We start from the raw sequence: 27,280 nt of genomic DNA on the forward strand, positions 1-27,280 counted from the left end.
CCACCTGACCATGTGTTTTCCCTATGAGCATCAATGCTACAATCAGGGTAAAATAAAAGGGGAAGAATGAAATTTACAAAGCAACATGGAAACAAGCAAAGGAAGTAACTGAAGCTTTGGTAGCTATCCCAAACAAGACAAAAACCAGTCTCTTCTTGGTTACCTGGCCCCTACGATCACTAAATAGTCAAGTAACCGAGGACAGAATTTCTTCTTTTGCACCATGTTTCCGATTCATCAGTTCATCTCAGAGATACTTCAGGGCACCGGGCAAGGAGTCAGCATTCCCAGGAGGAATTCTGATATTGTCTGAAAATACAAGTTTAATAGGAAAAAAGTGCTGATAAGATGCATTGCTGTGCCTGAGACTCATCCCTTGCCAACTTTATCCCAGTTCTGAGGGCACTGGTCAGAGGCCTTCCACTTCATTTAGTATTAAAGATGGGTGAACTCGACACTACTAGCCTGGTCTCTAGGCTTAGGAGCTCCTGGAGTCAAATGTCAAAAAGTAGGATAAATAATGGCTTGCCTCCCTGGCTCAACCGACTAGCTCACTTCCAGCCTAGCCCCTGGGGCTGTTTCTGAAAAACAGATGGAGGTGGTCTAATCTGGAATCAGCCATTAATGAAAATTAAGTCACTTTCAGGACTGCTCCAGGGTGGATCAGGATCCAACCAGACTCTGTTCAGCACTAATCTGCACTTCTAGGTCTAGATGGAAACCTAATTATTCTGTTTGAACAATCTGCATTCAGCTTGATGTGAAAGTACTACATAGGCTGTCCAGTTAACTGCCCTCAGACAGTAACAACAGCTGGGTATCCTCCCCTATGTGACTGCAAATAATCAATGTCCATGCTCCTGCTGCCTCATCTGAACCACTCGTCTCCTCCTGCAAGCAAGAAAGGGGTTCAAGTGGTTACTGCTGCTAGTTCTACCCTTGATGCTGAATCATAGGCTCCTGTATTCTGGTCTTAGGACTGGAACTGGGAGTATAATACATACCACTGAGGCCCTGTCCTACTAGAGCTCACATAGATTATGAATTAGACTTCCTGCAAGGTCAGGGAGCAAGTGTTCAGAGAATTTCTAATCTGTAGTCTTAAAATTAGGAAAAGTTTCTATGGTGTTAATTATCATTTATTTCCTGTTGGGTCTCCATATCCGTCTCTCAATAAAATGTTCCGCTCTACTACAAAGCTATTTCCAGTGCCCCAGGACTCTACCTCTGTGCTTCGCACGTGGCCACACAATAACACTGTTCATTGTACACACAGAGGATCTCATTGCACGACGACACACTGACACACACGCACACACACCACTCCCTCAGCAGCAGCTGTGTGCACTCCCATTCATATGGACACACACACTCCCTGTATGCTTAAGGTCCTATTTGATTTAGATATGAGTAGAAGTTCTATTTTTTTCCCTCCCCTGCCTAATCATAAACAAGACCTATCTGCACCACCTCTGAGTCCTCCAAATGCTGCTCCCTCTTTCCCCTTGTTCCCCATAGAGGACCTGCAGGTAATAGGATTCAGTTTTGTCTCCATAGCGACTCTGGCTCTTAGCACTATTTATAGCAGAGCTTCAGCCCCTCCCCTGGTTGGTGACCGCAGAGTGCTAGCAGCTGCTACTCCAGAGCCGGCGGGCGCCCACAACAGTTCACTCTCCTTGAACCTGGAGACACCTCTCCCACTGATGGCACTTGCTAAGAACTGGGTCAGCTTCTCCCCCATCTGTCTTTAGTTTGCACTTGGTCCTACCTAATTCTGGCTTTTGTCAGAGATATCTCTGCACCACCAAGTTCCCAAGTGTGCTATACACCCGTTTCCGGGCACGGCACAGCTGAGTGAGCCCAACAAGCCCCTTGGCTCTCCCAGCTGCTGCAGAGCCAGGAGCCTACTAGAAAGGGGAGGACCACTACAGAGCGGTGCTCAGCTGCTCTGAAGCAGAATGCAAAGGGGAGAGAAAACGGAGACGCGAAATGGATGAAATGGGATACGGGTAGAAGCACACCTCTTTCTCTAAGGAATGATGCAGAGATGTCTACAGTGAGAGCCCGAGTATTTGAAAGTAAAACAATTTACAGGACCAGCACTCCAGGCGGAGCCCAGCAATCCAGCTCTACAAAGACAACCAGGTGCCCCTTCTGGCCCAGAATCTCCAAGATCAGGCCTGAAGCATCTCCCACGAACACAGGTCGCAGTAGGCATCAGGTCTCTCCAGCCTTGGGGGGACCCCGGGCCCTCTCCACCGAGAGCTATCTGCCACTACTCAAGTCACTTGCATGCTCTGCCGTCCCCATCTCCTTTCCAGAGCCACGAGGACCCTGAGATCCTGACCATGCCAGCCAGGACTGGTGGATTTGGCCATCCTTATCCCACCAATAGCCACTGCCTTGTCATTCTGACTGCAGAGACCACCCAGGCTTTTCTTATTCTTGCTGCTCTCCCCTCCCCACAAAGACTCTAAACCCTCTACCACCGCCTATAACTCACGCTCTGCCTTCCTAACCGACCAGATTCTGCCTCCTGCCCCAACCACACTGTCACAGAGCCCCCTGGTTCCTACCCTGACACCCTGCAAAGGCAAAAAGCTCAAACCCCATACCTTTCTGCTTTTACGTCCACATCGCCATGCACTCCATCTAGAAGCAGCCTTGGCATCCCCAGACCTTTACGTTATGGGTGCCTTTTCGGCCTACAGCAGCCATGCTAACCACCCCCTTTGGACCGGTCTCTCGTTTTGGGCAGGATCTCATAGTAAAACCACAGGAACCCGAGAGCGATATGACATCTCCGCTGACGCGAGCACAACAGAAGGCTCCCCGCCTCTCCTCCCCCTCCCCAGGCAGTGACCTTGCAAGCTCATCGCACACACACTGGTCCAGCGCTGGGGGAGAACTTGAGCAACGAGGCAGGCAACAGTCAGGGTTGGGGAAGAAAGAGCAAGAAGGTACAGACGCCGGAGGATGGGGTGGGGGAGTGAATGCCGTCTCCAATCCACAGAAAGTCAATTTTGAAACATCACATGTAAAAACAACAACAAAAATGTGCTTTTAAAGAACCAAACGTGTTTTTTTTTTTTTCCCCAAATCCTAACCAAAAACAAGGGGCACGCACGCTCCCACACACGCGCGCGCACAAGTATACACGCCAAGGCGCTCGTGCGGGCTCGGGCCCCGGGGCTGGACAGCTCTGCCCGCCCCCTCACCTGCTGGACAGTTCCCCGCCCCCGCCCCGGAACCAGCGCCGCCGGCCCGGCACGCACGGAGCCGGGAGCCCGCAGCCCGCAGCCGCTGCCCCGAGCGTCCGCACCTCTGGGCGCGCCCCCTTCTTCCTCAGACCCCCGCCACTCCCCCTCGCGCTCCTGCGGGGCCTCCTCAGAGACCATTCCGCAGGGAGCTCGCTGACCCTCCTCCTCCCCCCAGAAGTCCCCCGCTGCCCAAATGTCCGTCCGGGGACCCCTACCTCCCGAGCCTCGGGGGACCAGCCACGCAGACCGGACCTCGGCTCCGCGGCGGCCAGCGCCAGTCGCTCCTCGGCGCCGCGCCGCGCGGCTCCGAGCGGGCGCCAGTTCCGCGTCTGCACCGGGGGGCGCGTACCACTCGGGCCGGGTGCGGGAGGGGGAAGCCGAGGGGCCTGAGCCGTACCATTCAGTCCCGCGGGGGACAGAGCTGCACCAAAGCCGTGCGCTGAAGGGTGGAGCAGACCTCGGGAGACGGGCGGCTACGCACACACCTATCCTTGTGGGAGTGGGAACGGGTTGGGGCGCGCTGGGCCAACCCAGCGCCGCTGCGTGCCAAGGGGGAGGACCCGAAGGAGTATATTTTCTTTAGGTTGCTCAAATACATTTTAATTCGACATGGCCATAGACTCCATTTGGACGAAAGGTTAATTAATCTGAAAGTGACTTCTCGAGATAACCTGCTCCTGAGGCTTTCTAACCACTCCCCCCAATTCTTCAGCCTCCCCCCCCCCGCACGCCGTTTGGCATCGCCCGGCCTTCGGCGCTCGTAAGCCCGCTACCGGGGCGGCGGAGCCTACCAATTCCGGTGCGGCGGGGGGGGGGCACTTGGGGCTGTGCGGTATCACCTACACCCGGAGCGCTCGAAGGGAAGGGGGCGTGAATGGTGCCGCGGTGCCCGCTGGGAAATGGAGTCCAGTTCTTCTAAGAGCTCGAACCCGCAGCAGGGCACCCTCCCGTGACCCCAGGGGACTTCTCTTGTATCACAGAATGGGGATCAAACCGAGGGAATACCGGGCCCTCGGTCTTTCGGGTTGTGCCCTCTCAGATGGCACCGAGAACACTCAGGCATCATCCACACACGCGTGAGGTTTAAGGCTGAGGCGACAGTTCTGAGAACCAGCATTAGAGAACCCGGGACAGGGGGCAGCTCAGCCTTCGCAGCGCACCGACCCATCGCCTTCGCAGCGCACCGACCCATCGTCTCCCTGCTCTGGGTCCGGAGACGGATTTTACGGGACAGGGCCTCCCTCCATGTCCAGAGCTCTCTCCCAAGCCACACACTCTTTTTCCTCTCATTCTGTATTCGTTTTGGCCTTCTGTTCAAACAGTGCCAGACCTATCAGGGAGGCAGCCCGAGATATTTATGGCCAAGCCACAGAGTGACAGTGGAGAATTTCTCTTGGGGCCCTGTGGGGGAAGGCAGGAAGCCACGGGAGGCAGGCTGGGCGGGGCCCTGGAGAGCCTTGTGCAAGGTGGCCCCCGGGGGGCCATGCGTCTGCTTGGGTCTTTGGATGCAGCCGGGCTTCCGTAGTCCCCCCTCTGTCCAGCAGCCACAAAACTCCGAACGCTTTGATTCTCCTTTAATGCCATGTGAAGCTCTCCTTCGCCCAGCTCCCAGGAATGTTTGCCCTTGTCAGTCTGCTCCCCCTCTAGGAGGCAGCCTGGGGGCCGCAGCTTTGGGGCCAGAAGACGGAAGGTACCGGGCAAGAACAGTCATTCGTGTACATCCCAGATCTCAGACAGTAGAGGGGGCAGCTTTTTGTCCTGCAGGCGCAGTGCAAACACTTGCTCCGAGTGGACGCTGCTCAGTGTCCGGAGGCTCACCAGTTTCATCAGCATCCGTGGGAACATCAGCCGGTCCTGGGGGGTTGGGGGGGGGGACAGGAACAAGTACAGCCCTTGCCTCTCCCCAGGGGAAAGAGGGCCAACGGGGAGGGGAGTTGCAGGAGAGGTAGAGGACTGCTGTGCACCATGTGGTCAGAGAGGGATTCTTGAAGAGAAAGAGGAGGGGAGACTCACATGGGGGTGGTGGATGGAGACGTACGCATGCAGGGCCTCCACATATGTGTGTTGCAGCCTCTCTACCTGGAGCTGGTCCTGCACGTTGGGCCGGTCTATAGGTCACCAACAGAATGGAGGAGCAGGTCTGGCCAGGGTCTTCGTACCCCAAATCACAATGCCCAGAATAGGGACATGCCCCACCCAACCTCTTCCATCCCAAAAGAGCATAGCCAGGACCTGCACTTCTGGGATTCCTGCCCTGTGGGGCCTACAGCCCTCTCCGGTTCCCTCTGTCCCCTCCTCCGCACCTGCAGAGAAGATGCTGATGGCAATGAGCAAGGCGAACTCGGCATCGTTGAGCTGCAGCTCATTCATCGCTCTGGAGAACTCGAAGATGGGGTTGATGAACTCCACCTGCAGCCCTGGCGTGGAAGAAGGAAGACTGAGGCACGTGGAGGAGCGGCAGGAATTTCCTTCTCCCCCGCAACTCCTCAACCTGGGGGACTACCAGAAACTCACTAGGAAGGCTGCAGCCTACGCAGCTTCGGGCAAGTTTCTTAGCCTCTAAGCCTCACTTGTGAAGTGGGCATCCGCTCAGAACCTCTCACAAGACCTGCGATGGTTAAGTGATAAAGTGTGCAGAGCACTCTGCCCTGTCTGGCATGCAGGTGCTGAGCTACATCATCATCATCATCATCATCATCATAATGGCCGGCGCCGTGGCTCACTTGGCTAATCCTCCACCTGCAGCACCAGCACCCCGGGTTCTAGTCCTGGTTGGGGCGCCGGATTCTGTCTCGGTTGCTCCTCTTCCAGTCCAGCTCTCTGCTGTGGCCCGGGAGGGCAGTGGAGGATGGCCCAAGTGCCTGGGCCCTGCACCCACATGGGAGACCAGGAGGAAGCACCTGGCTTCAGATTGGTGCAGTGCGCTGGCCGTAGCGGCCATTTGGGGAGTGAACCAATGGAAGGAAGACCTTTCTCTCCTTTTCTCTCTCTCACTAACTCTGTCAAAAATAAAAATTAAAAAAATAATAATAATAATTGTTATTAGAATTTCTGAGGGCTCCATATTTCTAGAAATAGACACTTCTAAAGAAGGCTTTTTCCCTATAACTGCCCTTATTTGTTTTTGTTTGTTTGTTTGTTTTGACAGGCAGAGTGAATAGTGAGAGAGAGAGAGACCGAGAGAAAGGTCTTCCTTTCTGCCGTTGGTTCACCCTCCAATGGCCGCTGCGGCCGCGTGTCTCGCTGATCGGAAGCCAGGAGCCAGGTGCTTCTCCTGGTCTCCCATGCGGGTGCAGGGCCCAAGGACTTGGGCCATTCTCCACTGCCTTCCCGGGCCATAGCAGAGAGCTGGCCTGGAAGGGAGGCAACCGGGACAGAATCCGGCGCCCCAACCGGGACTAGAATCCGGTGTGCCGGTGCCGCAAGGCGGAGGATTAGTCTGTTAAGCCCCGGCGCCGGCCAGCCCTTACTTATTTGAACACTAGAGATACATTTCACACACTGCACCCCAGAGGGAACATGGCAGAGTGGTTAAGGGTGTGGACTCTGGTGCCACAGTGCCTCGGTCTGAGTCCTGGCTCTGCCATTTACTAGGCTGTGTGATCGTAAGTTTATTAAATTCTCCAGGCCTTGGTTTTCTCGACTGTGAAATGGACATAATAAAAGTACCTATCTCATAAAGACCTGTTAAGTATATAGCATAAATGGTAACTACCGGATAAGTATTTGTTGACTACATAATAAAAATTGTTAACGAACAGACCCTGGGGTGGGTGTCTGGCACGGCTACATAGGACACCGGCACCCCATATTGGAATGCCTGCATTCAAGTCCTGCCCCCTGCTCTGATTTCAGCTTCCAGCTAATGCACACCCTGAGAGGCAACAGCTAATGGCTCAAGTAGCACCTGCCTGGGAGACCCAGATGGAGTTCCTGTCTCTTGGCCTTGGTGTGGCCCAGCCCTGACTGTTGGAGGCTTTTGGGGAGGGAATCAATGATAGGCTCTGTCTCTCTGTCTTCCAAAAAAAATTAAAATTAAAAAAAATAATAAAGTGGAACCAGTCTCTTTGCTGAGAAGACTGATATATGGGGCCACCATTGCGGTGCAGCTGGTTAAACTATAGCATGTGACTCACGCATCCCATATGGGCACCGGTTCGAGTCCTGGCTGTTCCATTTCTTTTTTTGTTTTTTAATGATTTTAAAAATTTATTTGAGAGGCAGAGTAACAGAGAGAGAGAAAGAGAGAAAGGAGAAAGATCTTCCATCTGCTAGTTCACTCTCCGAATGGCCACAACAGCCAGAGCTGGGCTGATCCAAAGCCAGGAACTTCTTCCAGGTCCCCCACATGCAGGAGCCCAAGCACTCAGGCCATGTTCCACGGCTTTCCCAGGCCATAAGCTGACTATTCCACTTCCCTTCCAGCTCTCTGCTAATGCACCTGGGAAAGCAGCAGAAGATGGCCCAAGTGCTTGGGCCCCTTCCACCCAGGTGGGAGACCAGGATGGAGTTCCTGGCTCCTGGCTTTAGGGAGTGAACCGGTGCATGAAAGATATCTCCCTCTCCCTCTCCCCCCGCCCCACCATGTCTTTCCCTCTTTCGCTGTAACTCTGCCTTCCAAATTAAAAAAAAAAAAATCTTAAAAACAACAACAAAAGAAGACTAAAGTGCACCAACCCACTACCTAAAGCCACGCCACCTGGCAAACACTTCTCCCACGCTCACAGTCACTGCGCCCCACACTGTTCTCTAAGCTTTCTCAGATTTCTTTTAGCAACCATCTGTTACACTTTTCCATCTGAGGCTTCTTGATCAGTCACTTCCTGAACTTTCACCCTAATGTGTTGTGCCTGTCGATCCATGTACTGGGCACGTCCCATTTGAGAAAGTATTTCTTGGTAAAGCTGTGAGCCCCCCGAAGTGTGCCAAACAGCTCCTTTCTACAGAGATTACGAGGAGATTCTAGAATGTGGTTATGCACCTGTGTCTGCTAATGTGATGAGCTCATGTCATTGGGCACTTCCCTGGGGGCTGCACAAGGAAGTAGGTAGAGAGGAAGGAGACCTGACAAAGTGCAGCCCCTCTTCCTTTTTCCCAAGACCACACTGGTGAAATGAGGACTGAAAGGCAAACGTGACGGCATCCAAAGTGCTTATATAAATACATCTATAAATAGGTGCAGATTCAGATAACACAAGTCCACGAGAGTGGAAGGAGTGCAGAGATATCAGAACCGGAAAGAGTTCAGAAAGGAGGAGGAGAAGGTCATGGTCAAGATCAGAGATGATAGCTATTTGGGGAAATGGTGGTTTGGTAGAGAAGCAAGGCAGAGCTGGCCTTAAATTAGGTCAAGCCGTCAGACAGCCCTGTTGGGAGCCTCTGCAGTCGGGCTGCACGTCAGGCCCCACAGAAGGCGAGAGGTGGCAACACAGCCTGGCCATGCCCTACACGAAGGGAGGCCTTCCTAGAGAGCTCCCTGCGTGACCTGTGGTGGGACAGGAGCTGGGCTGAGTCACCAGAAACCAGGGCAGGCTTTATGAGCTCTACCCTGGGAACCAGGATCTAGCAGCTCTGAGAACAGTCACAGCATCTGTATTTTACAGTCTTACTCCCTGAGCTGTTAAACGACTCACTCTCCTATTTGGCCTCAACTCCAGTTCCTCCAAAACTCCCTCAGCCTTCCACCTTTCCCCAGCTCTGCACCCATAACACAAACACGAGCAACAAGGAAAGATGAGCAAACTCCCTCTGCTTGGCCCCCACCCAAGCATGAGAGAGAGAGAGAGAGAGATAATACACAAGCAGGCAGTGAGGTGAACTAGTTCTTAGAAAAAATACTCCAGATACGAGACAGGGACCCAAGTGCTCACTCAGCCTGCAAGCAGTCCCACGTGGGCATGCTTGTGGTGTTTCCACTTGGTTCTGTGGCTCATCAGACAGAGCAATTGAAAAAGAGGAGGAGGACAGGCGTCTGGCAAAGCAGCTAAGATACAGGTTGGGATGCCCACATTCCACAAGGGGCTGCCGGAGTTAGGGTCCCAGCTCTGCTCCCAATTACAGCGTCCAGCTAATACACCTGGGAGGCAGCAGACGATGACTCAAGTACTTGAGTCCCTGCCACCCATGTGGGAGACCTGGATTGGGTTCCTCGCTCCCGGCTTCAACCTGGCCCAACCCTGGCTGTTGCAGGCAGGAGTGAGGAGTGAACCAGTGGATGGGAGCTGTGTGTGTGTGTGTGTGTGTCTAATAAATAAATTAACAAAGAAAAATTAGGGAAAGAAGCAACAGCCCACGTGATCTTAAAGAGCATATATGAGAAGGATTTGTTCATTTTTGCTGTTAATATTCCTAACGTGGTGTGTTTTCAAGGCTGCTCCTAGCAAAACGCTACGCAGGAGCATAGTGTATAATGCAGATTTAAACAGAGCCTCTTGTGTGGCTAAAGATGGGGGACAATGCTGTGCCGGTGCCTCCCTGCTTCTTTAAAGTGACACTTCCACAGACCCCTCAGGGTCCTTGGAACCCAGTGTGAAGCCCCTTGGCCCCATGCAACACAAGCCAGGGTCTGTCCAGAGCAGCTGTGCGTGGGCTGTCAGCACAGCAGTTTCTTCTCTTGGAAAAACAAGAAGAGCTTCCCTTTTATAATCCCACGCCCTGGGCGCCTATGGCTCCGGAGCCAGTTTGGACCCAGACCAATGACCAGAAGCACCTGTCCATCCAATGCACTCCCGTTGTGGTCTCACTTCTCACCTGCTTTGGCAAAGTCCTCCCGGTTGTAGCTGAAATCCTTGAGGAAGGTGATGCTCTCACTCCCAGGGTTGTACCTGCGAGACGTCTCCAGGAGCATCACCTGTATGCAAGCAGTGGACCTCAAACAGGGACCGGAGGGGCCCGCCTTGGCACACAGCCCCCTGGAGAGAAGGTTCGATCCCTCACCTGTCCCCACTGCCCCGGGGCGGGGCTTCACTGCCCTCAGCCTCATGTCTGAGGTCCCTGCCACAGTCCCTTTCCAATCACCTCAATCGCAGAGGTCTTCAGCAGGGCGATTTGGTCCTCCCGGCTGAGCTGCAGGAAGCCGGGCAGCTGTTTGGCAAAATCCACGATCTCTTGCACGGACACGATGGCCAGCTCGGTGAAGTGGGCAAAGCGCTGTTGGCGGGCCTCCCGGCTGTGGGGGTCCGGGGCCATGGGCCAAGGCTATCCAAGAGGCAAGGCGGGACGAGGCAAGCCACTGTGAGTGGGCCATCAAGACCCCAACAGGTGCGCTGGGCACAGCCGCCTCGCCCCAGGCCCGCCAGGTACCGTGACTCGAAGCTGGTCAGAAAAGGAGCGCTGGTTACACTGCTGCTGGGCGGCGACCAGCTTCTCGATCATGCCCAGCTGCTCCGGGCTGAGCTGGGGCAGGGCCTGGGGAGGCGAGGGGGCGCGAGGGGGCCCGGCCGCAGCCTGCGCCTGCTCCTCCTCCTGTCGCTTCAGTTTCTTCAGGCGGATCTGCTCTTCCGACAGGACACCTAAGGACAGGGCCGGACGTGAGGACGGGCGAAGAGGGGGCGACGGCAGGGCTGGGTGTGTGTGTGGCTGCAGACAGCAGGCGAGCAGGCAGTGTAGCGTCAAGGCAACCTAATCCATACTTGGGGACCGAGGAGGTAGCTGGGCCCTGTGGGCTCCGGCCCGTGTCTGCCCTCTCCCCTGGCGCCCCGCCCAGAAACTCACACTCCTCCCGCATGCCAGCCTGGCGACACTTGCGGAGCCGACACTCCTGGCACTTGCGCCGCATGTAGGTGTCCATGGGGCAGTGGCCGCCGCTGTGGCAGACGTAGCGCGCGCCCTTGATGACGCTGCGGCGGAAGAAGCCTTTGCAACCCTCACAGCTCAGCACGTTGTAGTGGAAGCCGGAGGCCTTGTCCCCACACACGCTGCACAGCTCGTTCCCCAGCATCTTGGGGGCTGGCCCCTTTTTCCGCTTTTGTGGACGGAGCTCTGGACAACAGGGAAGAGCCGTGACGTTTTCCCTGAATTCGGCCTCTGCCCTGGGCACGCGGCGACCTGCATTCCCTCCATTATACAGACTCCGGTCTCAGTGATAAGATTGGATCTGGTTTGCCCAAGGCCACCACGTCCTGAGCACTGTGCAAACTCTTTATGAGCCTCGATCCTTATGTCAACGATAATCATTATTTCTACTTTGCAAATAAGGAGAAGGAGGCACAGAAAGGCCCAAGGTATGGACAAAACTCAGATCGCACAGCTCCGATTGACTTCAGTCTTTGGGCTTAAGGAGGACATTTCAAGGTATCCCTCCCAGCTCCAGGGAGTCCCTACCCCCTCAAATCAAGCCAGCAGCTGCTCACCTGTGGGTTCTGCGGGGCCCTCCACCCTGGGGAACAGGGCTGTGGGCTCTGCTGCCTCCAGCCCCGCCCCCAAGGCACTGCCAGCAGATCGGGGTGTCCTGGCTTCGTCCTTGATGGTACAGCTGCTGGCTGCTTGAGCCTGGCTGCTTGCATCTTGTGCACATGGCTCCCACAGCTCCACGGCAGAGTCTAAGCCCGGAAAGAAAGGCACAAGTGGGTCTCGGGCCCTGGGGCTGGCTCTACTTCCCCAGCATCCCGGCTGGGAAACTGCAACCTTATTTCCACCCTTAGAGGGCAGCCAAGCCCCAGCTCAGGCTTTGAGACCCCAGGGCTTCTGCTGGCTCTCGGAACGGTCGCTTGGAGTCGCCTGCACCTCAGACTAACTTAAAGGAAGATGTTAACCTTTTTGCCCCTGGGACGCGGGTGCACATCCATGTCAAGCTCCCCAACTCCAGAGCGGGGTGAGCACCAGCCATGCCAGCTCTCTCCCAGAAGCGGGCCCAGACTGGGAAGGACTGGGCAGTGCGTGCAAGGGCCAGGTGCCAGAGGCAGGCAGAGGCGGTCTGGGCAGAAGGCAAGCTCTGGCTGCTCTCGGGAGGAAGGCGGAATGCAGGTGATGAAGACCACTGATTCCTGACGGAGGGGAGGAGCCAGAACCCCGGGCTCGGGGGAGAGGGCTGGAATGAAGACGCTTACCAGGAGAAACATCAGGCACAGGGGCCTCCAGCCACAGGGACATCTCTTCCTGGCGCCCTGGACATTACCAAAGCACCGTCCTGCAGGAACGACCCAGGTTACACTCTTCCAGAACCGGGCTCCGTTCAGGCCTCGGCTCCCTTCTCCTCTTCTCCTGGCCTGCCCGGTAGCAGTACCACCAGCTGAAGCTTACTTACTGTGTACTAATTAACCTGTGCTGAGGCTTTACATGCCTTCCGCATGATAGCTCTACAAGGTTAGGAGGACTCAAACCCATTTAACAGATGAGGAAACTGAGGTTCACAGAGATTAAGTTGCCAGTGGCCACACAGTTAGGCAGTGATAGAGCCAGGATTCCATCCAACCCTGGTCTTGCCGATCCTAAAGTCTGAGCTCTCAGCCACCTTTCTCCCCCAGAGCCTCCCTCCAGGCCGTGGGGAACACGTGGGCACATCTGCCCTGCTCCTGTCAGAGCCCCAGCTCTGCTCCCCAGCAGAGGAGACTGGCCGGAGGCTTGCCCACCCCCCCTCCTGCCACTTTGCAGAGTCCCAGCACAAACCTCCTGCCTCCAGGTCTCCCTAATTCACAGGCCGGACCTGCTCTCCCAGAGTTCTCAGGAGTCACCCTGGGACCTAAACAGAGTCCGGTCCCTGCTCCGGGCTTCCATCACCAGCATCCCTCGCTTCTCCTGCGACCCCCGTCTAAGGTCCTTAGGACTTGCCCAGTCCCCACCCCACCCCCGCCCCGCCTCGCTCCCCCCTCCCCGCCCCCAGCCCTCACGCAGAGCCAGGGCCAGTGCGGCGAGCAGACCCACCGAAGCCCCCGGCCACCAGACTTCCGGGCTGCGCAGTCTCTGGAGCCCCCTTGCTGTTAGGGGAGGCTGGTGCAGTCCCCAGTCCAGAGGCTGCAGCGGCCAGCCCCGGCGCCTGAGCCGCGCGCGCGCGGGAGGGACCCGGAGCCCCGGGGAAGTAGTAACGTGGGGAAAGGCGGAGGGGAGGGACTGCCCAGGGGTCGGGCCACCTCCTTCCTGCCTGACAGACTGGGGGCTGACCACAGCCCTGGTCTCCTCGGCCCCCGCCCACAAGGCAGCTTTCCCACCGGGCTGACTCCTCCCCGGCCGGCCGCCCCCTCCGCCCCGTGCCGCCGCTGCCCCCTACCCCCAGCCCAGGCAGCCGCATGGCCCTGCACACCGGCCCAGGCCCACGTCTGTCCCTTCGCTCTCCTCACCCCAGTGGCTCTTTGCGCTCAAGGACTGCTTCCCAGGCACCCCCCACCCCAATCCCGGCAGCCTCCAGAGTCAGCGTTCCCTCCCCTCCATAGACACTTCGCGGAGCAAAGGTCCCGGCACGGCCCGGAATTGCGACACCGAGCCCCAGCCTGCGTTCCCAGCCTCCGTCCTCCTCCCCTGCTCTGGGAAGGGGCCAAGAAGCTCTCCCCAGCAGCCAAGGGCCTCTGCCAAGCTGGGAAAATTCCAGGGGTGCAGAGAGGCAGGTGCTGAGGCCTCCAGGGAGTCTCTGTGTGTGGGTCCACAGAGAACCCAGGCCAGCAGAGAGCGCGGTGGGAAGTCCGCGCTGAGCCATGGCAGGCTTGGGACGGAGGTGGGGACAGCAGATGGCTGGCAACCCAGCGATGGCCCAGGGAAGGTATGCAGGTTGCCTGGCTGGGCGACAGCCCTTCCGAAGGCAGGCAGGAAGGCAGGCTCCCTCTAGCATTTGCTGGGGCCCCAGCCGTCCTGCCCTCTGTCTGGGACAGCAAAGCCATCCTTGAGACACCACGGTTCATCAATTTTATCTCCCCAACAACCCCGGGACTGGGCTTTGCAGAGAGGAGGTAACAGGGTTTCCTGTTTGTTGGATGTATAAGTAAACAAAAATAGGATCCGCTTCTATCCCATACTTGTTAGCGCCAGCAAGTTACTTAATGCTGCTGAACTTTTGTTTCCCTAGCTTTTAAAACAGAGATAATGGGTTTTGCATCATAATGCTGTTGTGAGAATTGGACCTATCACAGTACATGTGTCACATAGTAAGTGCTCAAGAAACAGTATCTTTACCCACCCAGTCCTCTGGGCTAGGACTGTTCCTGCCACCTTGAATGTGTGTTTTGCTAACCTCTGGGTGCTTGTTTCCATCTACAAGCCTGAGCTCTTAGAGCTTCCCCACAAGGGAGGGGAGAGGGTAAATAACCCACTCTCCATTTCAGAGAACACTGGAACTCCAGTGAGTGCCTTTTCCGGGACCACACAGTGAGTGGCCGAGCAGGGTTCGGAATCCAGATGTCCTCACTCCAGTCCCTGTGCCCCTCAGGCCTGGGGGAGCAGTGAGGCACTGAGACGGAAGAGGTGGGGGCTGGTGGGGTGCCGGAGAGGCAGAGCACTGCACAGGCAGGAGCCGGGGTTACTGCTGGTCATTCACCCCCTGCCCCATTCCCAGTTTCCTGCTCACGGGCTCTTCCTGTTTTGATGTGAACTCCAGTTCCCATGGGCCCCGCATTAAAGCATAAAAGGGCAGGGGGCCAGGGCAGGCAGCCAGAGGGACCAAAATGGAGATGAACGGGGCACTAGGGAAGAGCAGAACAGAGGGAATGGGAGAAGTGTGGACATGGGTGTGGGGGTGGGACAGAAAGCCAGGGAGGGCTGAAGGAGCTAGGGGGAAGAGATGGGAGGAAGCGCAGGGTGGGGCAGGGGGAACCGTGGGGCTGGGGTGCAGACTTGGGAGGACGGCAGCCCGGTGGTGTTGCAAAATCTGCCCATGCATTCGTTTTGCACAGATCAGAAAAGCCCCTCGGGCACTCCCATCACAAACTTCTGCCTCCAGCGTTTGCTCTTGTTCCCTCTCGTCACAAGGTCATAGCTCACATGGTCCCCACCCTGGTCTGGGCATCTGAGTCATGAGCACAAGGCTCCCCATTCTTCTCGCCCATATTCCTTTCTCCGATTTTCACAAGGCCCCCGCAGCCCAGAGAAAGTAGAAGCTAGAGACTCCAGCGACTGGGAGACTGGACTGTTCCCTGCCAGCAGCCAGAGCACTGATCCAGCTCCTTCCTCCACCGACCCACACCCTCCCCCTCCCGCACTGCCAAAGCTCCACGTGGCACGGCAGGCATTTCTGAGACTTGGTTTCAAGGAACTGGGGATGTAGCATTGGTCTGTGTCCTAAGAAAAGCCTCACTCACCCCTCCACCCCCCAACTCCTCTTGTCACAGGACAGCCTCCTCACAGGTGGCTTCCCAAGACCACACACAGCCCCATCTGGAGGCCTCTGGCACAGGCAAGAGCCATGTGCTGAATTAATAGGTCAGGGCCTCAGCTCCCCCAGGCTGGGGGGTGGGGGTTGGTTTAGACTTGTCTCCTGTAGGGAGAAGTTATCACCAGCACCTCATTGCCAGAACTGTCCCCCTTCAGGTTCTAGTGGCTTCTAGAACCCTCCAGAGGGGAAGGGAGAGTAAAAGGGGGAAGACCAAAACTTACTGGTGGTATTTCCACAAAGTTTCCGGAGCACAACCGCTGGGGCTTCTGCCGCAAGCCAGGGCAAGCAGTCAGGTGACCCACAGCTGGAATCACATGTCCTACTTTGCCATTCCCTGTCCCACGGCACAGTTCCCACCAGCGGGCACAGTGTTAGGCCCAAAGCCTCCCAGACGTGTGCGCATTTCCTTGTCTCCTTGGCTCAACATCCAAGGTATTCTCAGGGATCTCCCAAGTCACATGAAATTTTTTATTTCTTTCTTTACTTATTTGAGAAGCACAGAGACAGCGCTCCCCTCCACACATTCATTCCCCAAATGACTGCAGTGGCTGAGTTGAGCTGAAGTTGGGGTCTACTCACTCCAGGTCTTCAGTGTGGGCAGCAGGCACCCAATTACCTGAGCCACGACTGCTGCTTCCCAGTGTGCACATTTCCAGGAAGTTGGAATCAGGAGTCGGAGCCAGGTATTGAATCCAGGCACTCTGACATGGAATGAGGGCAACTTAACCACTAGTCTAAATGTCTGCTTTCAAAATGACATTTTTTTTTAAAAAAAAGATTTTTTTTTTTTTATTGGGAAGGCAGAGTTGCAGAGAGATGGAGACAGAGAAAGAGATATTCCATCCACTGGTTCAATTTCCAAATGGTGGCAATAGCTGGGGCAGGACCAGGTTGAAGCCAGGAGCCAGGAACTCCATCTGGGCCTCCCACATGGGTGCAGGAGCCCAAAGACTTGGGCCATTTTCTGTTGCTTTCCCAGGTGCATCAGCAGGAAGCTGGATCAGCAGAAGAGCAGCAACCAGGACTTGAACTGGCACTCACATGGGATGCCGGCACTGCAGATGGGAGCTTAACCTGCTGGGCCACAATGCCAACCCATTTTTCTTTTTTGTAATGTTTTTTTGTAATGTTTCTTTCTTTATATCTACTTGAAAGGCAGAGCAAGAGAGAGAGAGACAGAGACCATCTGTTGGTTCACTCTGCATATGACTGCATATGCTAGCGCTGTACCAAGTCCAAGCCAAGAGCCTGGAACTTTATCCAGGTCTCCCATGCAGGTAGTAGGAGCCCAAGCACTTGAACCATCATCCGCTGCTTCCCAGGATGTATTATAGGAAGCTGGATCAGAAGCAGAGGAGCTGGGACTCAAGCACTATGATATGAAACACGGATGTCCCAAGAGGCAGCTCAACTCACTGTGCCACAACACCACTTCCTTCCCCCGTACACACCACACTCACATTTCCTGAATCCCAGAACTTCTAGAAGCTTCTCGCAGGGAAAACCCTGAAGCAGGGGTTTGCATTGTGGCATAGCAGGTAAAGCCAGTGCCTGCAATGTCAGTATCCCATATGGCTGCTCCACTTCCAATCCAGCTCCCTGCTAATGGACTGGGAAAAGCAGTGGAAAATGGCCCAAGTGCTTGGCCCCTGCCACCCACGTGGGAGACCCAGAAGCAGCAGCTCTGGGCTCCTGTCTTTGGCCTGGCTCAAACCTGGCTGGTGCGGCTACTTGGGGAGTGAGCCAGCAGATGGAAGATCCCTCTGTGTTTCTACTTATCTCCTTGTAATTCTGCCTTTCAAATAAACTTTTAAAAAGGAATAAAGAAAAGAAAACCCTGAAGCAGAAATAGGAGCATTCACCAGCCAAGAAAGCTTCCAGATATCTCTCCCCAAAATACTCATTCCTATGTAGGAAGCAGGCACATGGTAAGGATTGCTGGGACCAACTGGATCAAGTGCTTCCTGCTCCCACCTGCACCACTCTGGGAAGGTGGGAAGTGTGGGGATCATCTTGCAGACTACTGGGTACCTACAAGTGACTTCTGCCCAACCTCCCAGACACAAGATAAAGAAGAATCCAAGAACTCCTGCTCCCCAGGCCTGAGTTCAGACATGAAACAGAAGGTAGGCAAGAAAGAAGAAAAGTAACATTTATTCAGGCTCTCTACCCATATTTATTTTTGTATGTATTATTTCACTTATCCTCACAATAACCCCTAGGAGTTACTTGGCAGCCAGGGGTAAATATTAAATGTGAATACAGGTATTCAAAAACTCAAGCTCAAACTAAAACAAAAAACAAACAACTCCCACTCCCCCACAGCCCTCACTCATTACACAAAACTTCCACCCCAGATGGGGAAAAGGGTCACGGCACCTGAACTGGGGTTTGTTTTTGCCCAAACCTAGCCCACTATCAGAGATGCTGATTTCTTTGGTATGGAATATGGCCCCTGGCGCCATCTCTCTCGCCATCTACAGTTCTCTGCAACTGTCATCAGGAACCAAGGTGTGCGGGTCACGGAATTATTTGCTAGACAATATGCAAGGCGAGGGTCAAGAATCCAGGGTAGGGGACAGCTCCCTGGCTACCAAGCCCTATCATAATCCCTGTCCTTCCTGGAATGATTCTCACCATAAATATTGAAATATCTGCTTCATCAATCCCTCCTACACGGGATACTTTCAGCCACAAAAGATGTAGACATACTTGAGCAAGTGGGAAGAAAAACAAAAGATGAATTAGAGAGTTTTGTTCTCCTTGCTACAATCTGGTGAGCCTGAGCTCTGTATTCCCAGAGCACAATGGCCTGGCCAGTTGAAGAAGAGGGTGAGGGGCACACTGATACGAAACACTCCCCGAAAGGCTGCTAATACGCAGGATTTTGCCAATTAGCCAGGCTCCTGTTCAATCTCAGCACAGTGAAGAGGTTTCCTTTCACAGCAATCTTTATTTTTTTTTTTTTGTAGAAATCTCTTCATTGAAGGTATTTTGGGGCCACCAAATATAGCTTAGAAATGCGGTTTGAATAGCCAGCAAGAAACAGCCCATTATTATAACGACTGTTGAACTGGGAAACAGAAGACTTGAGTTTCAATCCATTCTCCTAAACTCTGCAAGCTGGGGAAACCACCCCCTCTGGATTTGTTTCCTCATATGTAAAGAAAGACTTGGTTAGATTAGGGATTCAAAGATGCTGCTCTATGAAACCTACGAGGGTCTTCAGGAACATCCAGGGACTGTATACAAAATAACAAAGCGTGTGTTTGTCTGTGTGGACATTTTTCTGATAGAGAGGGGGCTAAATTTTCGCCTGATTCACCAAGGGGCTGCGGCTGCATACAACAGTTAAAAACAACTTGTCGATCCTGTCTTCAGCTCGTTTTCTGTGCATCCCTCAGCCCCCTCCATGACAACTTGGGAAGCAAGTTCAGGTCCCGAGACGGATACATACATACAAACAACTGAATTTGGAGTTCTAGGGCAAGATAACAACAGGCACTTCGCATCGATTTTGGTTCCTGATGATCTGTGCTGATTGGCTTCCCGTGGGTAGATCTGAATTGAAGCATCTCAAGGGCCTGTGCTCTGACCTCCTGAACATACGTCACTCCGGGCTGAGTCACAGAGTCCTGAGACCAAACTGATAGCACCTGAATCCTAACAGCCCAAACCGAGAGGGCCTCTTCGCCTGCAGAAATACCACCTACTCTCACTTTACCCGCAAAAAAAAAAAAAAAAAAAAAAAAAAAAAAAAACAAAAACCCTCCCCAATGGGCGGAGATTCCTCCCCTGGGGATTCAGTGCCTTGGGTCAGGAAAGTCTGAACATCCTGTCCAACCCAACTCCTTTGGGAAGAGGTATGACGTCTGACTCTTAACAAAAACTCGCAAGTGGACGGGAGGAGGGAAAGGACTCAAGTGCGAGCGCTGCTGAAGCTCTGCTCGGGGAACTAGCAGGCTAGACGGCAACCAACCTCAAGGCCACAGACGGTCCAAAGGGCTGTTGACACGCTGTGCCCTGCACCCCAGACAACATCTCTGCCGGCGATGAGGGCCGGGGCCAAGGCTCAAACTCCTCCCGCAGGCAGGGGCGTGGAGAGGGGCGCCCTGCACGTCCCCGCCCCTCGCCCCAATTCCGCACCCGCGGACGCTGGGGTTGGATCCGGCGGCACCCCCAAGAGGGCGCTCGCTCCCTCGGCTATGCTGCCGCCCAGTGCGAGCGCCACTTCAGTACGGGCAGAGGCAAACCCGACCTCGTGACCGCCTTTGCCAACAAGAAATCTTCAAACCCTTTCCGCCACGCGAGGCCAGGCGACATTCCCACGCTCCTCCGCCAAATCCAAATCGCGAGCCTCCTCCAAGCACCCCCACCCCGGCGTTTCACTCCCCTGCTATCCCTGCCCCTCCCTTAGCAAGATGGCGGCGAGCGCACTTCCGGCGTGTGCCCTTACGGGTGCGTCCGGGCGGCTGTTGCAGGTGTCATCCAGAGGGTTCCGGTCTCTTTGCTGCAGACTACAGCGGTGATGGCGGGCAGACCGTTCGGCGGCAGCCGAGCGGTTCTTCTCCAGGTCCTTCTGGGCGTGAACCTGATTGTGATGCCACCTGCTCAGGGCCGGAGTCTGCGCTTCGTTACTTTGGTAATGAGAGACAGAGTCACCAAAGGGTTCGCCGTAGCTGGAAAGGCAAAGGCCTGCTGGTGGAGGGAGGGGCAGAGCTTGTGCTGGGGGTCGGGAGTCTCGAGGACGGGGAGCTGGTTTAGGAGAGGACGACTGGCCTGGAGGATTTAGGAGCCCTGGGTTATTTGCGAGGCAGAGCGTCCCAGGAAGGACCTGTGTATTTAGTGTAGATCGAGTCTGCCCTGGGACAGAGATGTAGTTGAGTGGCTGAGAGACTAACCACAAAGACGCGCTGTTGGTGTCCTTTTTTACCCCAGCTTCCCCACACCATGCATCGCTTTGGTTTGTTTTCCCTTTCCACCTGTGCCTTGGGCTTTGCCTGTGGTTTCTGGTGGTATGGCTTGGCCAAGTTAGAACCTCTGGAACCTGGAGGAAGTGACTGACTCTTGAACTGGGCTCTCTGGCAGTGGGGAGTGTTAAGGCTTCCCAGAGGGATGAGGCTCTGTGTCCCCATCAAGTCAAGTCTTTTTCTCTGGTCAGCTGTACAGACACGGAGACCGGTCACCAGTGAAGACTTATCCCAAGGACCCATATCAGGAAGAGGAATGGCCCCAGGGCTTTGGACAACTAACCAAGGTAGGTCAGGAGCCAGCCCTCCCTTTGGATGACTTATAGAACGAGTGACCTCTGGAGCAGGTTACAGGAACTCGGGGGCCCCTAAAGTGCTGCTTCCCACCTGGGCGCTGACTTTGAGCAGATTTCCACACCTTCCATTACAGTGTGAGTAGGACTCCACCATGCACAACCGGCCACTTGATACAAGACTTCAGGGAGCAGATAACCCACCCCCACTTCCAGCCGGGCAGAAACCTGGAAAGCAGCACCCCAAACTCCGCGGGACTTGCGGGCCATCCCTTCCCTCTGGGCCCTCTAACCCTTGGGTCTGCCCACAGGAGGGGATGCTGCAACACTGGGAGTTGGGCCAGGCTCTGCGGCAGCGATACCACGGCTTTTTGAACACTTCCTACCACCGGCAAGAGGTAAGGCTGGGAGCTCAAGAGCAAGGGGAGTGGGGTCTGTTGTCCTCAACCTCTGCCCTCAGGGAGCATAAGGGTGAGGCCAGGCACTCTGACCTCCCTCCCGTGTTTATGGTTACACCCATAGGCCATAACAGCTGATAACTGTCTAGAACACATTCCCAGAGGGTGAGCTGCTCCTGGGAAGAGGCAAAGCTGATCAAGTATCCACACTGAGTTCAGGAAGGCCTGGCATAGTTTCTGATTCAGAATAACAGGCTTTGCAGCTAAGACAAGTTGAGGACTGACAATACTGAGGGCCAAGTCCTGGGCTAGCACTCTGCATACAGTGGTACAGACCCCACACAGCTAGGATCTCTGCCTTCCTGGAGAATGTAGTGGGCCAGGGCAGGTATTTGGTGCAGCGGTTAAGGCACTGCTTTGGACACCTGCATCTCATATTGGAGTGCCTGGGTTTGAGCCATGGCTCTGCTTCTGATCCACCTGTCTGCTCATACACACCCTGGAAGGCAGCAGACGATGGCCCAAGTGCTTGGGTCCCTGCCATCCACATGGAAGACCTGGACTGAGTTCCCAGCCCTGGCTGTTGTGGGCATTTGGGGAGTGAACCACTGGATGGAAGACCTCTGTCTCTCTGCCTTTCAGAAACTGTAAATCAAAGAGAGGAGTGTAGAGTGTGATGTGATAAGCCAGCCTGGGCCAAGATAAAGGCTCTCAGGTCCTTCCCCAGCCCCGGGACGGGAGGGGCTGTTCCTCTGGCCACCACTCAGCCATGGCTGGCAAAAGCCTCCAGCTTGAGCCCCAGTTTCCTCCTCCCTCTTCACAGACAACTCTCTCTGTTCCTTATCTTGTGTTTTTTCTCACTGGTCTCTAAGCCAGTTTATGGAAGGGGGTGTGGGGAGTGATTGGACACAGTTCCTGCCCTCAGGGATCCTGGTCTGGATGTTTTGAAACCAGATGGACAGGCCAGAGAGCCTTCCTGACTAAGCACTTTGGACCAGGAGGAAGGGGCATTTGAATTTGAGTCGTTCCCACGGGGTGTGTTCTCAAGAGTGGTGACAGGGCCTTGAGAGATGGGGAAGGCCAGATGCATGACGGGGTTTCCATTTGCTGGGCAGCTGGCAGGTGCAGGTCCTCCCCACGGGGCCCCACGCGGGTGAGACTCACGTCGCCATTCCTGCAGGTGTATGTGCGAAGCACAGACTTTGACCGGACTCTCATGAGTGCAGAGGCCAACCTGGCGGGGCTGTTCCCGCCCACCGGGGTGCAGCGCTTCAACCCCAACATCTCATGGCAGCCGATCCCTGTCCACACAGTGCCCATCGCCGAGGACAGGGTAAGACTGGCCAGCCCTCCCCTGGAGAGGGGCAGGACCGTCTTGCTGGCCGTGGGCCTGCTGACCCCGGACTCCCTCTCTGCCTGTTTCCCCTCTGTGGCCTACAGCTGCTGAAGTTCCCACTGGGCCCCTGTCCCCGCTATGAGCAGCTACAGAATGAAACCCGCCAGACACCCGAGTACCAGAGCAAGAGCGTCCAGAATGCAGTGAGTGGGGCTGAGGTGGGGGCCCTCCGACCGCCCTTCCCCCCAGGACGGGGCTGACCCCCGGCTCCATGTTCCATAGCAATTTCTGGACATGGTGGCCAATGAGACAGGGCTGACGGATGTGACGCTGGAGACCGTCTGGAATGTCTACGACACACTCTTCTGTGAGGTGAGCCGCTGGGGTACCGGGCGTGGGGACTCTTGTCTCCCCCTCAGCAGCCCAGGTGGCCAGGATGGTGGAACCCCATGCCCGAACCTTGCCACTCCCACTGAGGCCCAGACAGGCCGCTGCTTGTGAAACATGGGGACTTCCTGGCGGGTGAGAACAGACCCCTGAGTGGGAAATGCTTTCTGGGCCGTCAGCAGTTCACACCCTCCACCCTTTCTGCTGAGTGCCCCTTTTCAGCCTGAGCTTCCTGGCCTGGGCCCTGCAGCCCCACAGTGGCCGCCACGTGGAGCGGCCCCAGCCCCCACCTCACTTCTTCTCCCCCTGCCTCACACACACAGGCACCTCCCCTCCGGGGGAAGAGAGCTGCCCCCAGGAGAGGCTCAGGCCTAGGCCTGGGGAGCTAACCTGCCTGCTGCTGCGATACACAGCAAACACACGGGCTGCTCCTGCCGCCCTGGGCCTCACCCCAAACCATGCAGCGTCTGAGCCGGCTAAAGGACTTCAGCTTCCGCTTCCTCTTCGGGATCTACGAGCAGGCGGAAAAGGCCAGGCTTCAGGGCGGTGAGTGGCCAGAGCAGCATGTCACACCCCTCGGGACCTCCGGCGTGGAAAATCTGCTATGGGGGCTTCTTATGTCTCCCCACTTCTCCCGATGCCTCGCCCTTGGCCACAGTCAGGCTTGCATTCTGCTTTTTTTTTTTTTTTTTTGACAGGCAGAGTGGACAGTGAGAGAGAGACAGAGAGAAAGGTCTTCCTTTTGCCGTTGGTTCACCCTCCAATGGCCGCCGCGGTAGTGCGCTGCGGCCGGTGCACCGTGCTGATCCGATGGCAGGAGCCAGGTGCTTATCCTGGTCTCCCATGGGGTGCAGGGCCCAAGCACTTGGGCCATCCTCCACTGCACTCCCTGGCCACAGCAGAGAGCTGGCCTGGAAGAGGGGCAACCGGGACAGGATCGGTGCCCCGACCGGGACTAGAACCTGGTGTGCCGGCGCCGCAAGGCGGAGGATTAGCCTAGTGAGCCGTGGCGCCGGCCTGCATTCTGCTTTTTTGCCATTCGGAATCCGAGGTTTCTCCCAGATCAGAGCCGTCCTGTCCCTAAGTGAGGACCACCCTCCAGAGAACACCGAGGGCCACATTGAGAGCAGGCTCAGAGCCACACAGGGGCCATTACCTGTCTGGGCGCCCAGGGGCCTGCGAACTGTAGCTCCCAGAGTCTGCTTAGACAGTGACCTTGGCACGCAGCCACCGTTCTGAAGCAAGCTTAAAAATTACATTGGTTCTAAACTGGAGTAATTCTTCAAACATGGGCAGGGCCTCGTGGCTCGTTAATAAATGTGTGTGTTTCTATGCCTATGTTTAAGAGATCCCTTATTTTATCTTGCTTCCTCCTGGAAGTATGAAAGTTCCTAGAGAGCAGGGGGCCTCGTGTAAAGTTCCTGCATGGTCCCCATGGGCTCAGAATTCTATGTGGATGCCAGAACCAGGACTGGCAGAGGGCGAGGGGCACAGATAGTCCGGCGAGGACTCGGTGACGCTGTAGCCACTGACGCTGGGGACTTTTCTCCCTCAGGAGTCCTGCTGGCTCAGATACGGAAGAACCTGACGCTAATGGCAACCACCTCTCAACTCCCTAAGCTGCTGGTTTACTCTGCGGTAAGCTCCGGGGTGCTAGCCAGCAGGGAGCTGGATTTCTGTGTGGTTTCCAGGAGTCCTGGGGGGCAGTGCTGATGGGCAGCCCCTCTGCCTTGCAGCACGACACCACGCTGGTCGCCCTGCAAATGGCACTGGATGTCTACAATGGTAAACAGGCCCCCTACGCCTCCTGTCACATGTTTGAACTGTACCAGGAAGATAATGGGTGAGTGCAGTCTGTCGCCTGGAGGTGCCCCTGCCTGGTGACTGAGGGCAGCCGAGGACTTGGTCACAGGCCCCTGTTGCCTCCTGTTGGCCCTCAGGAACTTCTCCGTGGAGATGTACTTCCGGAATGAGAGTAGCAAGGACCCCTGGCCGCTGATCCTGCCAGGGTGCCCTCACCGCTGCCCCCTGCAGGACTTCCTTCGTCTCACAGAGCCTATTGTGCCCAAGGATTGGCAGCAGGAGTGCCAGCTGGCAGGCCAGTCTGCAGATACAGGTGAGCTCCTGCCCGCCTCTGCACTAGCTGTGGCGCAGGCCAGCTTCAGCTCCCACCCACAGAGCTCGAGAGCAGCAGGCGTCCACAGGCACCTCCTTCCCCTTCCCCAGCCCAAGGTGAGGCTGTCTTCTCCCATCCCTGGGAAAATAGGAGCCCTCTCGTTCTCCCATCCCCAGCAGTAGGGATAAGCCACAGCTTGGGGCAACCTCTCCACTTAGACTCCATGTCTCTCTCCCTTCCACAGGGACTTCTGATGCCTGTGTCTCCTCTATGGGGTCACCCCCAGATCAAAAGCTAACAGAGCCCTGCCATCTTTCATCAGTTCCACTGTTTGTCCCTTGTGTTGAAACCACTCTTGTCAAGGTGACCAATTCTTAGCTTCTCTTCCAGCAGCATTCCGTAATCGGTCACTCTTGCCTTAAATGCTTTCTTGGCTTCCCCAGTTTTTATCCTAACCCCCAGGCAGTTTCCTTAGTGATTTCCTTTCCCCACTAAACGAGCGCTGGCCCAGGCTTCGAACCTGGCTGATGTCTTGGGCCTCTGCTTTGTGCACCACCACCATGCCGAGTTCATCTTGTGTTCTGACTTGCACTCATGACATGCCCCACCTGAGCTACACGTAGATCCTGCTGCCAGCTTGAGGTCTTTACGTTGTCAAACAAGACACCTCAGAGCCAGTGATGTCTACAATGAATGCTTTTCCCCAAAAACCCGCTCTTCCTCCAGGCTTCCTCATTTTAGTGACTGCCACATCAGTGTCCTTGTTGCATGGCGGAACCTAGGAGTTACCGTGAATACCCTCCCCACACCCCACCGGCAGCTCGGACCTCGGACCCCTTACTCCATGCTCCTGCCAGGACTGAAGAGCTTCTTGTCATTTCTTTCTCCTCCTAGCTCTCAGAAGTTAATTTATCTAAGTCAGCTCACGTGCCTGTCCTCCTTCAAGTCTTCCAGATGTGTAGGGAATAAAACCCAAGGTCTTTATCCTGGCCTTCCAGGCCCCACTCAGTGGGTTCTCAGCCCCCTCCCTGGCTTGCTGATCCTAGGTCAGAGCCTCCTGTGGTCGCTTCCTGTCCTTGCCCCAGGTCACTCCTGTTGTGTGTCCCAGGCATCGACTCTGGGTCTCTGTTCAAATCCTTACTTCCTCAGCTGTGCCTTCGCTGAATGACCTGCCTTACTTTGTTCTCCCTTCTGGTGTCTGTCCCTAACCTACCGTTCCTATCATTGCTTCTTTATTAGGTCTCCTCTCCTAGAATGTGAACTCCATGAGGGCAGAGGGACCGTCCTGGCCACCTCGGCCCATGCGTCTCCCGTGTATCTGAACACGTGCCTGGCCTGTGGCAGGTGCTCACATCTTTGCTGGATGCACACTGACTTGACTTTTCTTTCTTCCCCCTTGCCCAGAGGTGATCGTGGCCTTGGCTGTGTGTGGCTCCATCCTCTTCCTTCTCATAGTGCTGCTCCTCACTGTCCTCTTCCGGATGCAGGCCCAGCCTCCTGGCTACCACCACGTCGCCGATGGGGAGGACCATGCCTGACAACCACTCAGCCCCCTTCCCTCCGCCTCCTAGGGGAGGTGGGCTGGCCCTTGGCTCCTGACTTTGCTGCTCCCTGGCCCATGGACAGGAGACTCTGGGTCGGAACTCCCTGTGATCACCCCAGCCCAGATGAACAAGTGGAGCTTGGCCCGGCCATGGCACCTGTCACTCAGCACTCACATGCCTGATGTTTACCAAATGCTGTGCCGGACATTGGCTTTCTCCAAGCAGGACCTGCCTCTTCTGTACTCCCTAAGGACCTGAGACGTAGACAACTACTAAGGTTTCACGCAGGGCCTGGGATAAAAACCGGAAAGAGTTGGTGCTTGATCTGCCCCGCTCGCTCCCCTCCAGCCTGGAATCTTTGGCAGATGGCTCAGAGGACAGTCTTGCCTCTCAGTGCTTGTTCTGGGGGGAGAAGTGCACAGTGCTGGGGGTACACTCACCAGCTACCAAGGAAGCAGCTGACCTAAACAGGTTTCCCTTTGTTGGGCTGAAGCCACCATTAGTCAGACAGTGTTCCTGGTACCCTTGAGTGCAAGCAGATCAAAGGGTGCTGGGGCTGTACTTGGGAGGGTGGGGGCGGTGGGTGGGCAGTGGACTGTCAGAATCAAGAAGTGTTCTCCCTCAGCTGGGCTGGGGTCTCCAGGGGCCTGAGGTGAGTGCAGGCTGCGAGCTGGACCCGCG

At 55.6% G+C, this 27,280-nt stretch overlaps 3 protein-coding genes across 35 annotated transcripts in view; 1 reads left to right on the forward strand and 2 right to left on the reverse strand.

Annotated features, from left to right (window-relative positions):
- MADD (MAP kinase activating death domain) overlaps positions 1 to 3,773 on the reverse strand; it is a 46,524-nt gene extending 42,751 nt beyond the window's left edge. For 11 of the 27 annotated variants that reach the window (XM_062196181.1, XM_062196180.1, XM_062196185.1 and 8 more), the window contains exons 1-2: positions 3,658 to 3,771; positions 164 to 309 (exon numbers count right to left, since the gene is read on the reverse strand). In XM_062196181.1, the coding sequence (XP_062052165.1) occupies positions 164 to 225 (62 nt within the window). In that variant the 5' untranslated portion in view covers positions 226 to 309; positions 3,658 to 3,771. Of the gene's footprint in view, positions 1 to 163; positions 310 to 3,475; positions 3,568 to 3,657 lie in introns of those variants that run through there. The other 16 variants (XM_062196177.1, XM_062196176.1, XM_062196175.1 and 13 more) reach the window with 4 other exon arrangements.
- Positions 3,774 to 4,817: 1,044 nt separating this feature from the next.
- NR1H3 (nuclear receptor subfamily 1 group H member 3) lies at positions 4,818 to 19,674 on the reverse strand. Of its 6 annotated transcripts, none has more exons than XM_062196195.1 (10): positions 19,535 to 19,674; positions 12,308 to 12,387; positions 11,612 to 11,800; positions 10,974 to 11,240; positions 10,563 to 10,771; positions 10,278 to 10,457; positions 10,011 to 10,110; positions 5,564 to 5,677; positions 5,274 to 5,368; positions 4,818 to 5,114 (listed from the first exon to the last, which is right to left on the reverse strand). In XM_062196195.1, exons 2-10 carry the CDS (start codon positions 12,348 to 12,350, stop codon positions 4,968 to 4,970), a joined length of 1,344 nt encoding a protein of 447 aa, XP_062052179.1. In that variant the 5' UTR covers positions 12,351 to 12,387; positions 19,535 to 19,674; the 3' UTR covers positions 4,818 to 4,967. The 6 variants fall into 6 exon arrangements, with proteins under 6 accessions (XP_062052179.1, XP_062052177.1, XP_062052178.1 ...); XM_062196193.1 differs by lacking the exon at positions 19,535 to 19,674 and adding an exon at positions 13,535 to 13,639; XM_062196194.1 differs by lacking the exon at positions 19,535 to 19,674 and adding an exon at positions 13,465 to 13,538.
- A 338-nt stretch (positions 19,675 to 20,012) lies between these two features.
- ACP2 (acid phosphatase 2, lysosomal) lies at positions 20,013 to 27,175 on the forward strand. 2 transcript variants are annotated; one of them, XM_062196201.1, is made up of 11 exons: positions 20,013 to 20,197; positions 20,717 to 20,812; positions 21,130 to 21,216; positions 22,397 to 22,549; positions 22,657 to 22,755; positions 22,835 to 22,924; positions 23,353 to 23,485; positions 24,495 to 24,577; positions 24,676 to 24,782; positions 24,880 to 25,055; positions 25,300 to 26,415. In XM_062196201.1, the coding sequence occupies exons 1-11, from the start codon at positions 20,084 to 20,086 to the stop codon at positions 25,431 to 25,433; spliced, it is 1,272 nt and encodes a 423-aa protein (XP_062052185.1). In that variant the 5' UTR covers positions 20,013 to 20,083; the 3' UTR covers positions 25,434 to 26,415. The 2 variants fall into 2 exon arrangements, with proteins under 2 accessions (XP_062052185.1, XP_062052184.1); XM_062196200.1 differs by lacking the exon at positions 25,300 to 26,415 and adding an exon at positions 26,460 to 27,175 and having other exon boundaries at positions 20,025 to 20,197.
- The last annotated feature ends 105 nt before the right edge of the window (positions 27,176 to 27,280 follow it).

This window comes from Lepus europaeus, chromosome 7, assembly GCF_033115175.1.
Source record: "Lepus europaeus isolate LE1 chromosome 7, mLepTim1.pri, whole genome shotgun sequence".
Taxonomy (NCBI): Eukaryota; Metazoa; Chordata; class Mammalia; order Lagomorpha; family Leporidae; genus Lepus; species Lepus europaeus.